Source organism: Triticum urartu, chromosome 5 (assembly GCF_003073215.2).
Source record: "Triticum urartu cultivar G1812 chromosome 5, Tu2.1, whole genome shotgun sequence".
In the NCBI taxonomy this organism is placed as follows: domain Eukaryota; kingdom Viridiplantae; phylum Streptophyta; class Magnoliopsida; order Poales; family Poaceae; genus Triticum; species Triticum urartu.
Genome location: NC_053026.1, coordinates 468780798 through 468794356, shown reverse-complemented (window position 1 = coordinate 468794356; position 13559 = coordinate 468780798). Strand labels below are relative to the sequence as shown.

At 46.2% G+C, this 13559-nt stretch overlaps 1 protein-coding gene across 1 annotated transcript; it reads right to left on the bottom strand.

Moving 5' to 3' along the window:
* Positions 1-6664: 6664 nt before the first annotated feature.
* On the bottom strand, positions 6665-9937 carry LOC125509908 (50S ribosomal protein L6, chloroplastic). The gene is made up of 3 exons (XM_048674939.1): positions 9725-9937; positions 8364-8672; positions 6665-7138 (listed from the first exon to the last, which is right to left on the bottom strand). The coding sequence occupies exons 1-3, from the start codon at positions 9757-9759 to the stop codon at positions 6802-6804; spliced, it is 681 nt and encodes a 226-aa protein (XP_048530896.1). The 5' UTR covers positions 9760-9937; the 3' UTR covers positions 6665-6801.
* Between the last annotated feature and the right edge of the window lie 3622 nt (positions 9938-13559).

Below are 13559 nucleotides of genomic sequence, written 5' to 3'. Positions count from 1 at the left end.
GGTTTATCATTAGATTCGAATCCGTGAGCAAGATATTCCCAAGACGGCTTTCAGGACAAGCTATGGTTCATATGAATACACTGTCATGTCTTTTGGCCTCGTCAACGCTCCTCCGACTTTCTCTCGCATGATGAACTTCATCTTCAACGCCTACACCAATGACTTTGTTTTGGTCTATCTCGACGACATTCTGGTTTTCTCGAAGAACAAGGAAGATCATGCCAAGCACTTGCGTTTGGTACTCGATAAGCTCAGAGAACACAAGTTCTACGCCAAGTTCTCCAAGTGCGAATTTTGGCTCGATGAGGTTCTTTATCTTGGTCATATCATCTCTGCCAAGGGCATTGCGGTGAATCCTGAGAAGGTGTCTGCAATTGTGAATTGGGAACATCCTCAGAACGTGAAGCAACTCCGTAGCTTCCTCGGTCTCGCAAGCTATTGTCGAAGATTCGTTGAAAACTTTTCTAAGATCGCGAAGCCTCTCTCAAATCTTCTCCAGAAGCACGTCAAGTACGTTTGGTCTCTGGAGTGTGACATTGCTTTCAACACTTTGAAAGAGAAATTGGTCACCGCTCCAGTTCTGACTCCGCCTGATGAACCCAAGCCGTACGAGGTCTTTTGTGATGCCTCTCTCCAAGGTCTTGGCGCAGTATTGATGCAAGAGAAGAAAGTTATTGCTTATACCTCTCGCCAGTTGAAGCCCAATGAGAAGAACTACCCCACTCATGATCTCGAGTTGGCGGCAGTTATGCATGCTCTTTTGACTTGGAGACATCTCTTATTGGGAAGAAAAGTGGACATTTTCACTGATCACAAGAGTCTCAAGTACATCTTCACTCAGCCTAATCTCAACCTCAGGCAAACTCGATGGGTCGAAATGATTCAAGAGTATAATCCGAGTATCGAGTATACTCCAGGCAAGGCCAATGTGACTGATGACGCATTGAGCAGGAAGGCTTATTGCAACAGTCTGATTCTCAAGCCTTATCAACCCGAGCTTTGTGAAGCTTTCCGCAAACTTAATCTGCAAGTTGTTCCTCAAGGTTTCCTCGCCAACCTTCAGGTCTCTCCTACCTTGGAAGACCAGATTCGCCAAGCCCAGCTTCTTGATGCTATGGTGAAAAAGGTGAAGATTGGGATTGCCAAGAGTCAACCCAAGTACAAGTGCTACCGCCTTGATGACAAGCATACTCTCTTCTTCGAGGATCGTATTGTTGTGCCCAAAGGTGAACTTCGTAAAGTGATCATGAACGAGGCTCACAATTCTCTCCTCTCCATCCACCCTGGGAGCACGAAGATGTATCAGGACCTCAAGCAGGCTTATTGGTGGACTCGAATGAAGCACGAGATTGCTCAATTCGTGAATGAATGTGATGTATGCAGAAGAGTGAAGGCAGAACACCAAAGGCCAGCGAGTCTCCTCCAACCTCTTGCCATTCCAGAATGGAAGTTTGACCACATTGAGATGGACTTCGTGACTGGGTTTCCAAAGTCCAAGCGTGGCAATGATGCTATATTCGTTGTCATCGACAAACTCACCAAAGTGGCTCACTTTCTGCCTATCAAAGAGTCTATCACCGCAGCTCAATTGGCGGAACTCTATACCTCTCGGATTGTCTCTCTGCATGGTATTCCTCAAGTGATATCTTCAGACCATGGCAGCATCTTTACCTCCAAGTTTTGGGATTCGTTTCAGAAGGCCATGGGCACCAACATCTGCTTCAGTACAGCTTTCCATCCTCAAACTAGCGGTCAAGTCGAGCGTGTCAATCAGATTCTTGAAGATATGCTCAGGGCTTGTGTGATCTCCTTCGGCATGAAGTGGGAGGATTGTCTTCCTTATGCTGAATTCTCCTACAACAACAGTTTTCAAGCAAGTTCGGGCAAGGCCCCATTTGAAATTTTGTATGGCAGGAAGTGTCGTACCCCTCTCAACTGGTCTGAAACCGGTGAACGTCAGCTGTTGGGTAATGACTTAATCACAGAGGCAGAGGAAATGTGCAAAGTCATTCGAGATAACCTCAAAGCAGCCCAATCCCGCCAGAAGAGTTACTATGATAGTAAGCACCGTGATTTGGCTTTCGAAATCGGAGATCATGTTTACCTCCGTGTCTCTCCTATGAAAGGTACTCGTCGCTTCGGTATCAAAGGGAAACTTGCCCCTAGATACGTGGGACCTTTCAAGATTGTCAGCAAGAGAGGCGATCTCGCCTATCAACTCGAGCTTCCTTCAAACTTTGCAAATGTTCATGACGTGTTCCATGTCTCTCAGCTCCGAAAGTGCTTCAAGACTCCTGATCGCACCGTCAACTTCGAGGACATTGAGCTTCAAGAAGATCTCTCCTATCGTGAGCACCCAGTTGCTATTCTTGAAGAGACTGAACGCAAGACTCGCAACAAGTCAATCAAATTCCTCAAAGTCAAGTGGTCACACCATTCCGACCGTGAAGCTACCTGGGAACGCGAGGATCACCTCCGTTCTGAGTACCCGGCGTTCTTTCAGTCCTAGATCTCGGGACGAGATCCTTTCGTAGTGGTGGAGTGTTGTAATACCCCGGATGTGATTTACCCAATATGTACTCCAACTCTTGCTGTTTCCGGCCTTAAGTTATTTTATTTCTCGGGTTCGGGTTTTTCTCTCCGTGTGTTGTTGTCGTTGTCATGAATCTCATATCATGTCATCATGTGCATTGCATTTGCATACGTGTTCATCTCATGCATCTGAGCATTTTCCCCGTTGTCCGTTTTGCATTCCGGCGCTTCGTTCTCCTCCGGTGGTCATTTCTACCTTTCTTTCGTGTGTGGGGATTAAACATTTCCGGATTGGACCGAGACTTGCCAAGCGGCCTTGGTTTACTACCGGTAGACCGCCTGTCAAGTTTCGTACCATTTGGACTTCGTTTGATACTCCAACGGTTAACCGAGGGATAAAAAAGGCCTCGTGTGTGTTGCAGCCCAACACCCCTCCAATTTGGCCCAAAACCCACCAAAACCCTCTTCATCATCTAGAGCTTTCGGTCACGATCGCGTGGCCGAAAACCGCATCTCATTTGGACTCTCCTAGCTCCCTCTATGCCTATATATAGACCCCTCTTTCCAAATCTCGGATCCCCTCCTCGAAACCCTAAAAAAATCCTAGATCCGCCACACCGGACGTGTCCGGCCCGCGCCGGACAACGTCCGCCGGCAACCGCAACCAACCGGGAGGCGCCACGTGTCGCTGCCGCGCTCCCACCGCCGCCGGCCCGCTCGGGCCCGAGGCCGGCCCCCGCGACCCGCCGCGCAAGGCCGTGCCTCCGGCCGCCCCTCGCCGCCGATGCCAGCCGCACCGCCCCGCGCCCGAACCTCCTCTGGCGAGCCTCCCCGCAGCCCCGGCGTCCTCTTCCTCCGGCGATCCTCGACGTCTCCGGCGAGAGCTCCGGCAAGCTCAGATCTGGCCTCGGTTCACGCGCCGCGAGGAACCCTAGATCTAGCGGTTGACTTTCCCCCCTCTCGAGTAATTTTTTTTTGCAAACTTCATCATGCTATATCTCCACATCCGTAACTCCGTTTTTGGCATATATCATATCAAAATATTCGTCTCAGAGAGTACATCATTTTATCTCATTGCATAATTTTCATTTGAGTTCATCTTGATGCCCGAAATGCTGTTAGAAGAGTGCTACTTGAGATATTTGTCAGATCTGCTGCTCCATTTAGATATTTGTCATTTTTGCCATGATTATTGTGTGCATGTTATGCCCATGAGCTCTACATATGTTTTGTTAAGGGTTTTGCCATCTTTCCAGAGGTGCAACCCATGTATTTTTGTGATGTGTGTGGTGACTAGCACAAGCTTGCCAAGTGAGGCATTTGCTAATGCTGATTTCAGGGACTTAGCATTTCCACTAAGTCCTTGAGCTGTTTATCTCATATGGCCATATGTTCATGTTGTTTCCTAGTGATCCGTGCCTCTTTTGAGGATGATCAGTAAGGATATTTTGTTAATCTTGTAGTGCTCTATCCATCCATGTCTTTGTTTGCAATTATGGAGCACCCTAGCTTGAGTCAATCGAGTTCTACTTTTGTCATTTAGTGAATCTGGGCAGATTGTCTACTTGTTAGCGATTTTGCCGATGATGTTGTAGTTGATCCGTGCATGCTATGCTATTGTTCTTGCCATGTCTAGCTTGTATTTTGTGTATTCTTGATGGGTGTATGCCTAGCTCGTCATGACTTGCTCTGTAGTGAGTGCATCGAGCTTGTAAACATGCCTACTTGATATCTGTTTCAGCATGCTCCAGTTTTCACTAAGTCTGAGAACTGATTATGTTTTTGCCATGTTCACATGCTTGCAAATGTATTTTCTGATCCCTTTTGGCTCAAGGTCACTAAGGGACTTTTGTTAAGCTCTTTGAGTAGCTCCATGCCATGCTTTACTTTGCCATGTTCAGGTCCTGCAGCATATTGTTTTCATGCTCCGAAGAGTGCTATCTGATCTGAAATTCCAGACAAGTGTTAATTTCACTAAGTCTGAAATCTGTTTACCAAATGCATTTTTGCCATGCTTGTTTGAACCTGTTATTGGATGAATTGGCCGTAGATCAATGCTAGACTTTTGTTAAGCATCATGAATGGATTCCTGCCATGTATTTTGTTGCCATGTTTGGGTGATGTAGCATGTTCATCTTGTTGCATTTAGATGACTACTTGCTGTAAATCACAGACCGGTGTCATATTTGAATTGCTTGCCATTTTCAAACCGTAACTCCGATTCTGGCGTTTTTATATCGTTTTCAAGCGATTTCATCCCATCTTTCCAGTGGCACACTTGGATTTCCAAGTTGAGGTCAGGTTCATGCATTCCTTGTCAAATCTTGCATATGCATCCCGCATCGCATCCCGCATAGCATACCATCCTTGCATCATATTGTTTGAGCTTTGCACGTGGTTGATTGTGTTTCGTTTGCTTGTTTGTCTTGTTTGGGTAGAGCCGGGAGACGAGCTCGCTAACGAGGAGCCCGTTGAGTTTGCTTTCGAGGATCCAGTCAACTCTGACAACTTTGCAGGCAAGATGATCATATCCTCGAAATCACTACTATCTTTGCTTTGCTAGATACTCGCTCTTTTGCTATGCCATGCTACGATGCCTACCACTTGCTTTCAAGCCTCTCAAATTGCCATGTCAAACCTCTAACCCATCATGTCCTAGCAAACCGTTGATTGGCTATGTTACCGCGTTGCTCAGCCCCTCTTCTAGCGTTGCTAGTTGCAGGTGAAGATTGGAAGCCGTTCCTTGTTGGAACATTATTTACTTGTTGGGATATCATTATATTGCCATGTTATCTTAATGCATCTATATACTGGGTAAAGGGTGGAAGGCTCGGCCTCTCGCCTAGTGTTTTGTTCTACTCTTGCCGCCCTAGTTTCCATCATATCGGTGTTATGTTCCCGGATTTTTGCGTCCCTTACGCGGTTGGGTTATAATGGGAACCCCTTGACAGTCCGCCTTGAATAAAACTCCTCCAGCAATGCCCAACCTTGGTTTTACCATTTGCCCCCTAGCCTTTTCCCTTGGGTTTCGCGGACTCGAGGGTCATCTTATTTAAACCCCCCCGGGCCAGTGCTCGTCTGAGTGTTGGTCCAAACAGAGCCACTTGTAGCGCCACCTCGGGGCAACTCGAGGGTTGGTTTTAGTTGTACGTAGTGTTCATCTGAGTGTGCCCTGAGAAAGAGATATGTGCAGCTCCTATCAGGATTTATCGGCACATTCGGGCGGTGTTGCTGGATTTGTTTTAACCTGTCGGAGTGTCTTGAAGAACCGAGGTACCGAGTCTGATCGGAACGTCTCGGGAGGAGGTCTATTCCTTCCTTGACCGTGAGAGCTTGTCATGGGCTAAGTTGGGACTCCCCTGCAGGGATTTGAACTTTCGAAAGCCGTGCCCGCGGTTATGGGCAGATGGAAATTTGTTAATGTCCGGTTGTAGATAACTTGAACCTTAATTTAATTAAAATGAATCAACAGTGTGAGTTACCGTCATGGTCTCTTCTCGGCGGAGTCCGGGAAGTGAACACGGTGTTGGAGTAATGCTTGCGCAGGTTGTTCTCTAGTTTCTCGTTCGCGCTTTGCCTCCTCTTCTCGCTCTCTTTTACGAACAGGATAGCCACCATATATGCTAGTCGCTTGCTGTAGCTCCACATATTTTTACCTTGCCTTACCTATAAGCTTAAATAGTCTTGATCGCGAGGGTGCGAGATTGCTGAGTCCCTATGGCTCATAGATTACTTCCAAACCAGATGCAGGGCCTGATGTTTCCGCTCCAGATGACGCGCTTGAGCTCAAGTGGGAGTTCGACGAGGACTCTCAACGATACTACGTGTCTTTCCCTGATGGTCAGTAGTGGTGCCCAGTTGGGGGTGATCGGGACCGTGTCGCATGTTGGGTTATCTTTTATTTTGGCGCCGTAGTCGGGCCATGAATGTTTGAATGTTATAATGCTATTTATGTACTTTGTGTGACGTAGCGAGTGTAAGCCAACTATGTATCTCCCCTTTATTATTTATATTACATGGGATGTTGTGATGATTGCCTAACTTGCGACATTGCTTTTAATACGGTTATGTTTCTAAGTCATGCCTCGACACGTGGAAGCTATAGCCGCATCGAGGGCGTTACACATCGCCATGACGTAAACTGTGACATTTTTCTCTACAAATTGTGCAAGGCTTAAAGAACATGGTAGTACTCGGAAGATGGCGGATTACAGAGGGAAAACAGAACAAAAGTACGTAAGAAATGCAAACAAATAAATAAACAGCCTTCTATTTCTTCTTCCCAGCTTTGCCCTCCTTCCTCCTGACAATCTCGTCCTGGTACCGGATACCCTTCCCCTTGTATGGCTCCGGAGGCCTCCACTTCTTTATGGTGGCAGCAAACTGGCCGATTTCGCTCTTGTCGTACCCACTCACGATGATTCTCGTGTTCTCCTCCACCTTGACTTGAAGTCCTTCTGGGACAGCCATCCGGACAGGGTGCGAGAATCCCAGGTTCATCACCAGGTCTTTGCCCTCCACCGTCGCACGGTACCCAACCCCCACTAACTGAAGCCTCTTGTCAAATCCTTTTGACACCCCCACGATGATGTTGTCCGTCAGGGTTCTGCATTAACAACAATTTGCAACCGTGTTTTTAGAACAACTTCGAGATGATTGATCTAATCCAACCAACCAATAGTTACTTTTATTTAGTTAGCGAATGAATGTGCAAACATCATTCTGCTTCTGTACAAGAACATTATGCTCTTATGATTAACGACAGCAAATTTAGGTACCAGTGACAGGGAAAAAAAAGGAAGGCCTCCTTTGGTTTGTAGGGATCTTGTAGGAATTCCATATGATAGAATTTTCAAAGGAAAAAAAAATCCTATGATGCCCTTTGGTTTGTAGGAATGGATTCCTATTCCTATGTAGGATAGGATCCAACCCTTCACATTTCAAAGAAAAAAAAAACATTAGCTTACACTCAATGGAAAAAATTCCTATCCTATGCATCAAGTGGCATCTCTTTCTCTATAGGAATTGAGATGCATGTCATCTCACTTCCTATGAAATTCCTATTCCTATCCTATGAATCAAAGGAGGCCGAAAGGGTTGTCTAAAGCTTGACTCAAGGAGTCAAGGGTTGTCTAAAGCTTGACTCAAGGAGTCAAGGGTCAAGGGATCGATCCATGTTCACAAACAGTGAAGGAGATAGAATTTGGTCTTATATCAATCTACCATCATGCAAAAAAAAATAGTTGTAGTGGCAAATCCCTTGACACTTCACAAAAATTATATCTTTCTTTTCCATTTATTTAGTTCCCCACCTAAACTAGATTTGTTTGCCTTGGTATGAATAGACAACAGGGTACCAAATGTAGGAAATAAATACTTCTATCCAAATCTTTTGCAGACATGTTACAAAAGCCCTCTCTGTTTCTTCCCCACCTACATTGAACAATTTTAGAGCTAAATAAAGCAAGATGACCACCTACATTTATGATTGGTGAGACAGGATGTCTCCCAAAGAATTTAAACATTGCTTTCTGGAATCTAGAATCTTGTAGGAGCTAGTAAGAGTAAAAGGTTGTGCAAATAGCATATGTGATAGAACTTCATTTTCAGGCACTGGTGGTATCACAGTGTAATTAATTAATTTTTTCATACTGCCGCTCTTGAGTGCAAGAAGTGATGGCTAATATATGTGAATTGTGACAAGAGCAGGCATCACAAGTTAGTACTCACTTCGGGTATACAAGAAAAGATATGGAACAAACATACTGAGCAGTGACGCAATGACAGTGAAATAAGCAAACTCATTTTGCAGTTTCTGTTGTCAGTTTTACCTGAAAAGGCCATGCATCTGATTCGCCCTTTTGGTTTCCACAGTCTTGAATACTCTCAATTTGCCAGTCTCTTCTTTCACAACTTTTACTTCGGCGGGATAGTTTAATGTCAACTCTCCTAGTGGACCCTTAGCTTTGACAAACTGCTCCTCTAGTGTTAGAGTAACATTTGATGGAACTTCAATCGGCTTCTTTCCGATTCTAGATTCCTTGCATTCCACTGTTTTTCTAATGAAACCAACTCTGCCAGCAGGGATAACACGAAGAAGTATGCCTTGTGACTTCCCAAGGAAGCCAATTCTTGAATTGCTGTTTTATTTCCCACAAAAATAAGATTCGGTAAAATATTATGTATTTTGCATAGAAAAGCACAAGCCCTTACGTCAAAAATAAGAACATGTTACTTTCGCTGCAGACACATTAGTAAAGCGAAATACAGATAAAATCATGAATGCTCAGCAGGACTATTTTTAGTGAGACCCAAAGACAAAATGATATAAGCTACAAAATCTAAAAACCGGTAGCTAAAAACATGACCCTGAACCATTCACCTAGCATGAGTACCACTCCGCTTTTCTTGCTCGGTAGTAACAAAATAAGATATTAAAGACACTTGTTTCAGTTCTGCACAAAATCCACTCCTTGTTTGGAGCTCAGCTTATCAGTAGCATGATAAGGCAATACTTCATTTAAAGCTTTTGGAAAGCTAGACCTTCAATAATAAAACAACCTGGAGGTGACTTTGCAACCCACGAATCTGGGATATCAATATCTGTATACACGGTAATGAGGTTGTTCCAGAACGGTCCTATGATGAATAACTTCATGATCCACACCATTTTGCGGATACAAAGATTTGGGATGCTAAATGATAGATGCATATTGTAGGCGGATTACCGGCCTATGGACGCAAGTCAAAATGTGGGAGTACTATTAGTATACCCAAGGCATTGGCACATTGAACTAAGTAGCAGGACAGTAGTGCCCCATCCACAGCCACAATCCTAGTACTAACACAATGAGCAAAGTCCCCACACGATTACGTGTCTCCTGATTTCTAAGCGTCCGAGAAGCCTGAACTTACTAGTACTACTTGGTAACCAATCTACTTACACAGCCTATTGGCAGTCCCTAAGCCAATAGCATCGGAATCGAGAACTACTTATTCTCGGCGAAGCGACAAGATAACTGCAGCCTACAACGAATACGATTGCGGGTGATCCGTCCAGGACCGCCTGCGCGGGTGGAACCACGGCGCTCCGTGCATTTCAACAGAGGGAACCAAATCGAAGAAAGTGGCGAAGAAACAGATAGACTCGTCTGTGAAGACATCGATGAGGGGTATAGAAAGTAAGCGGTACCAAGGGAGGTGGAGGGAGGGGGAGAGGGACGCCATGGACGGGCTCCGTGTTGCCGCCGCTCGCTCGGTGTGCGCGCTTCTTCTTCTTCTTCGTGTGCAGATTTCTTATCCTTTATCCACAGAAGAAGGGGGAAGAGGGTGGCAGGGGGCCGAGACGCTTCAGACCTCGGTCGACTCGGACCTGACACAGTGGAACGCAGGGGTTAATGAGGTAATATCACAAGAACATCATAGAACTTACGTTGGATGTTTAGTTTTGTGTTAAAATTATGAAAATACGAATTTATGGTCATCCAACTTACGTTTTCGTTTTCATGTAAATACAGTCACTTTATCCGTATCCGGACGGATTGCACGACTGGAACCATTTTCTTTACAGAAACACCCCTGCTTTGTTCTTAATTGCACAGAAGCCCCCTCATCAGCACATGTGGGTCGCACTTGGTAGAGCACTGAGAAAAAAAAGGCCGAGCGCACGTCACGCTTGACAGAAAAATGAGAAACAAAACGTCAAAAAAAAAAGAAAAATGGGAAACAAACAGGGCCGTGTGAGGCTTGGACTCGCGATGCCATGCACGTGCATGGCCTGAGCAAACCATTGTACTAAGCACGTCTTTAAACAAATATACCATATTTCACTTTATAATGTAAGCAGGGATCAGCTGATATTTTCACAAACTTGCAAGCTAGGGTCACCTACTGGATGCGCGGTACTAATCACTGGAACATGCCCAAGCTTTGTTCTTTTGTAGTTTAAATTTATAGATTTTCATGCCAAAAACTTTTGAATTCAAAATCCATTTGAATAAATTATGGCGAAAAAAGTCCACTCATCCTCGAGTAGTCGTCGTTGCCAACATATAAAATTCTAGGTTTCTCATTAGACACATGAAAAAGTATGGATTCCAAAATGGCAAAAAAATCGGTCATGCTTGAAATGGTTGAAAATTCTTCCACACAAACCAACAAATTTTTTGTTTGAATTCGAATAATTTAAAATTTAGAAGTCTAGATAAATAAAATATATAGCATAATGATATATCATTTTATCCTGATGTTTGTCCATTAATTAGCTTGCAACTGGCCCAGGTTTGAATCTTGTGTAGGTTATATTTTTGCCAAAAAAACATATTTCAATACAAAAATACGCAAAGTGTTTGTGCCTCATGATTTGAATTCTAGACCTAGAGGTGTGAAGAAAACTATCCTACCGCAATAGTACAGAATTGGATTTTAATTTTAAGTGACCCAAGTCCATTTTGACATAGGAGTTCAAACCAACCATAAACAATTTGTGCGGAATGAAAAAAACTGTGCACCCTCTAAATTCGTTTACTTAACTTGATATTAGAGCAAGCTTATTGCTAACATCATTGTTCTCTTTGTATATGCTTGAATTTATAGTTGTCTCGGCTAAAAAAGAATTTATTTGTCGCAAAAAAAGAAAAGAAAAATAATTTGTTAGTCGGGTTGAACAATATAACAGCATATGCATCTCAATACTAGACAGCAAATGACGTCCAGTGTGGTGGTTAAAACGTGACATTGGACTGAAGAGGTTGCTGGTTTGAACCCAAACAGCACGATTAATTTTTAAATCTTCAAATCTTTCTCACGTCCACTGGCAGGTGAGTCCCCTATAGGTCCGATTGCCAAATGGGACCCACAGACTTAATTATCAGTACTTATTACGTGTGAATGAAGTATACAACCGCAATTATGAAAAAGCTGGGGGTGTTTCTGCAAAATGGACGTTACACATGTCATACCAAACGCCTCCTCCACCAACAGTCGTTGATAGTGGGGCCATGCATGCATGGCACGCCATGCAAGCGGTGGATACGCCCGCGTACATGTTTTGTGACTGTATTTGCACCGTAACGCAAGTTGGATCACCACAAATCTGTATTTTTGAAGTTCTAGCACCAAATTGAACATAGAAAAAAAGTTATGTGACTCCCAATGATATTACCTCGGGGTTAATTGATAGGTTTTCTTCAAAAAATTACCATGTACTCCCTGTAGCGAAGAGTATGGTATATTAATTTACAGATGGTGTGTTTTGTACATAGCTGCCTAAAGCTCTAAGAGCATCTCCACTCGTTCAGCCCCTGGCGCACCCGGCGATTGCATTTTGGCGTATGCGTCGGTGGTTTTTTCGCCCTGGGGGCGATCCAGTTCCTAGCCGCGCCCTAGGTTTCGGCCCCCAGACGCCCATAAATTCAAACTTGTCTTTCCCGCTGCCAAAAAACACCATAAGTTCGGCAAATCATGTCACAGTTCGGCGATCAAACGTACACGAAAGTTCGGCGATCAAAAGAAAAGACGTGTAGACAAAGGAACACATCAAACGGCAGGCTCCTCTTGCGTGGGACTGGCGAGTGTCGACGAGCTCGGCGTCGGCGTACTCGGCGCCTGTGTGGCTTCTATGCTCAGGCTGGTGGTCAGCGGCGTGGCTTCATCGCTAGACGTCGACATTGGTGTCGGCGTGGGTGTAGGGGTGGTGGTCGAAGCCGGCCCACGCATATGGTTCAGGATGAGGCTGCGCTCCGCCAGGTACCATTCCTTGACCTGCTTCTCCATCGTCGACATGTCCGCCGACATCAAGAATGCCAGGTCGGTGTTCCTCTTCTTTGCGGCGACGTTGATCCTGAGAAGGTCAAGCTTCACGTCCTCCTTCATCATCAACGTTGACCAGCGCGCGTCAGATTTCTCCTCCCTCTTTGCGGTGTTGTTCTTAGCATCGGAGATGCACTGCTCGATCAACGATTGCAGCCGTTCGACAGCAGGTGTCGTGTCCCTCGCCGTCTTGGCTCTTTTGCTGCCATCAGGGCGCCTATCCGCCACCCCCGGGGTAGGCACGTCCGGCTTGTACGTCTCCTTGGCCTTGGCGAGGGTGAGCCGAACCTCCCTCCACTTCTCGCAGGACTCGATCCTGGAGAACACATGAAGGAACTTGAACTCGGGGTCTCTAGTGTCCTGCCGACACATGGTGAACAATAGAACCATGTGCACAGCCGAAGAACAAGGGTCGGCGAAGTACATGGCGAAAAAGAGCTAAGCCGGCGGGCCGGGCATACCCGACCCTCGATGTTGGCGCCGCTTTCTGAGCGAGTTGTGACCTCCTCTACAATCCCATGCCATTTGTTGTAGGGCGCCTGGATGATCGCCCAATGGTTCTACATGGCCTTGTCCCCGCGCTCCATGTGGATGGTGGTGAAGTAGGGGTCGACCAACTTGCGCTCGTCGAACGCCATTTGGATCCTTCTCCAATACATGTCGGTGTTCTGGTTCGCCCCGGTGATCGGATCGACGCCGACGGTCTTCCATGCTTCGGCGAGGCACATGTCTTCCTTCGATGTCCACTTGATGCGAGGCTCGCCCGGCTTGGCATTGGCCGCCTTCTTCTTCTTTCTCCCTTCCGTCGTTGGCGTCGGCTCCGCCTCCTCCTCCACCTGTTCTTCATTCCCCCTCCTCCTCGGCATCGTCGAGCTCGTCGTCCATGTCGGCGTCCATTATGTCGTCTTGTGCGTGAAACCCGGGGCTGGAAGCGGCAGCGACCGAGCCGCTTGTGATGATCTCGTCCATGTCAGTGTCGGTGTTACTGAACTGCGGCGTCGAACCGTGTCCAAACGACAGGGCGCCCCGGCGCAGAGGAGGCGCAGGCGAGGCTGAGTACGCCGACGGCGAGTAGCTGTACTGGGTGTTGAGGCCAGTGGTGAATGCGGGGGAGGGGGGGCAGTGTGCTGGTCAAGGTTGAGGTCGGAGGGCGAGGCACGCGGCGGCGCGCCATGAAGGCGATGTTGGGTTTGAACCCTCCATGCGCGTCACCGTCG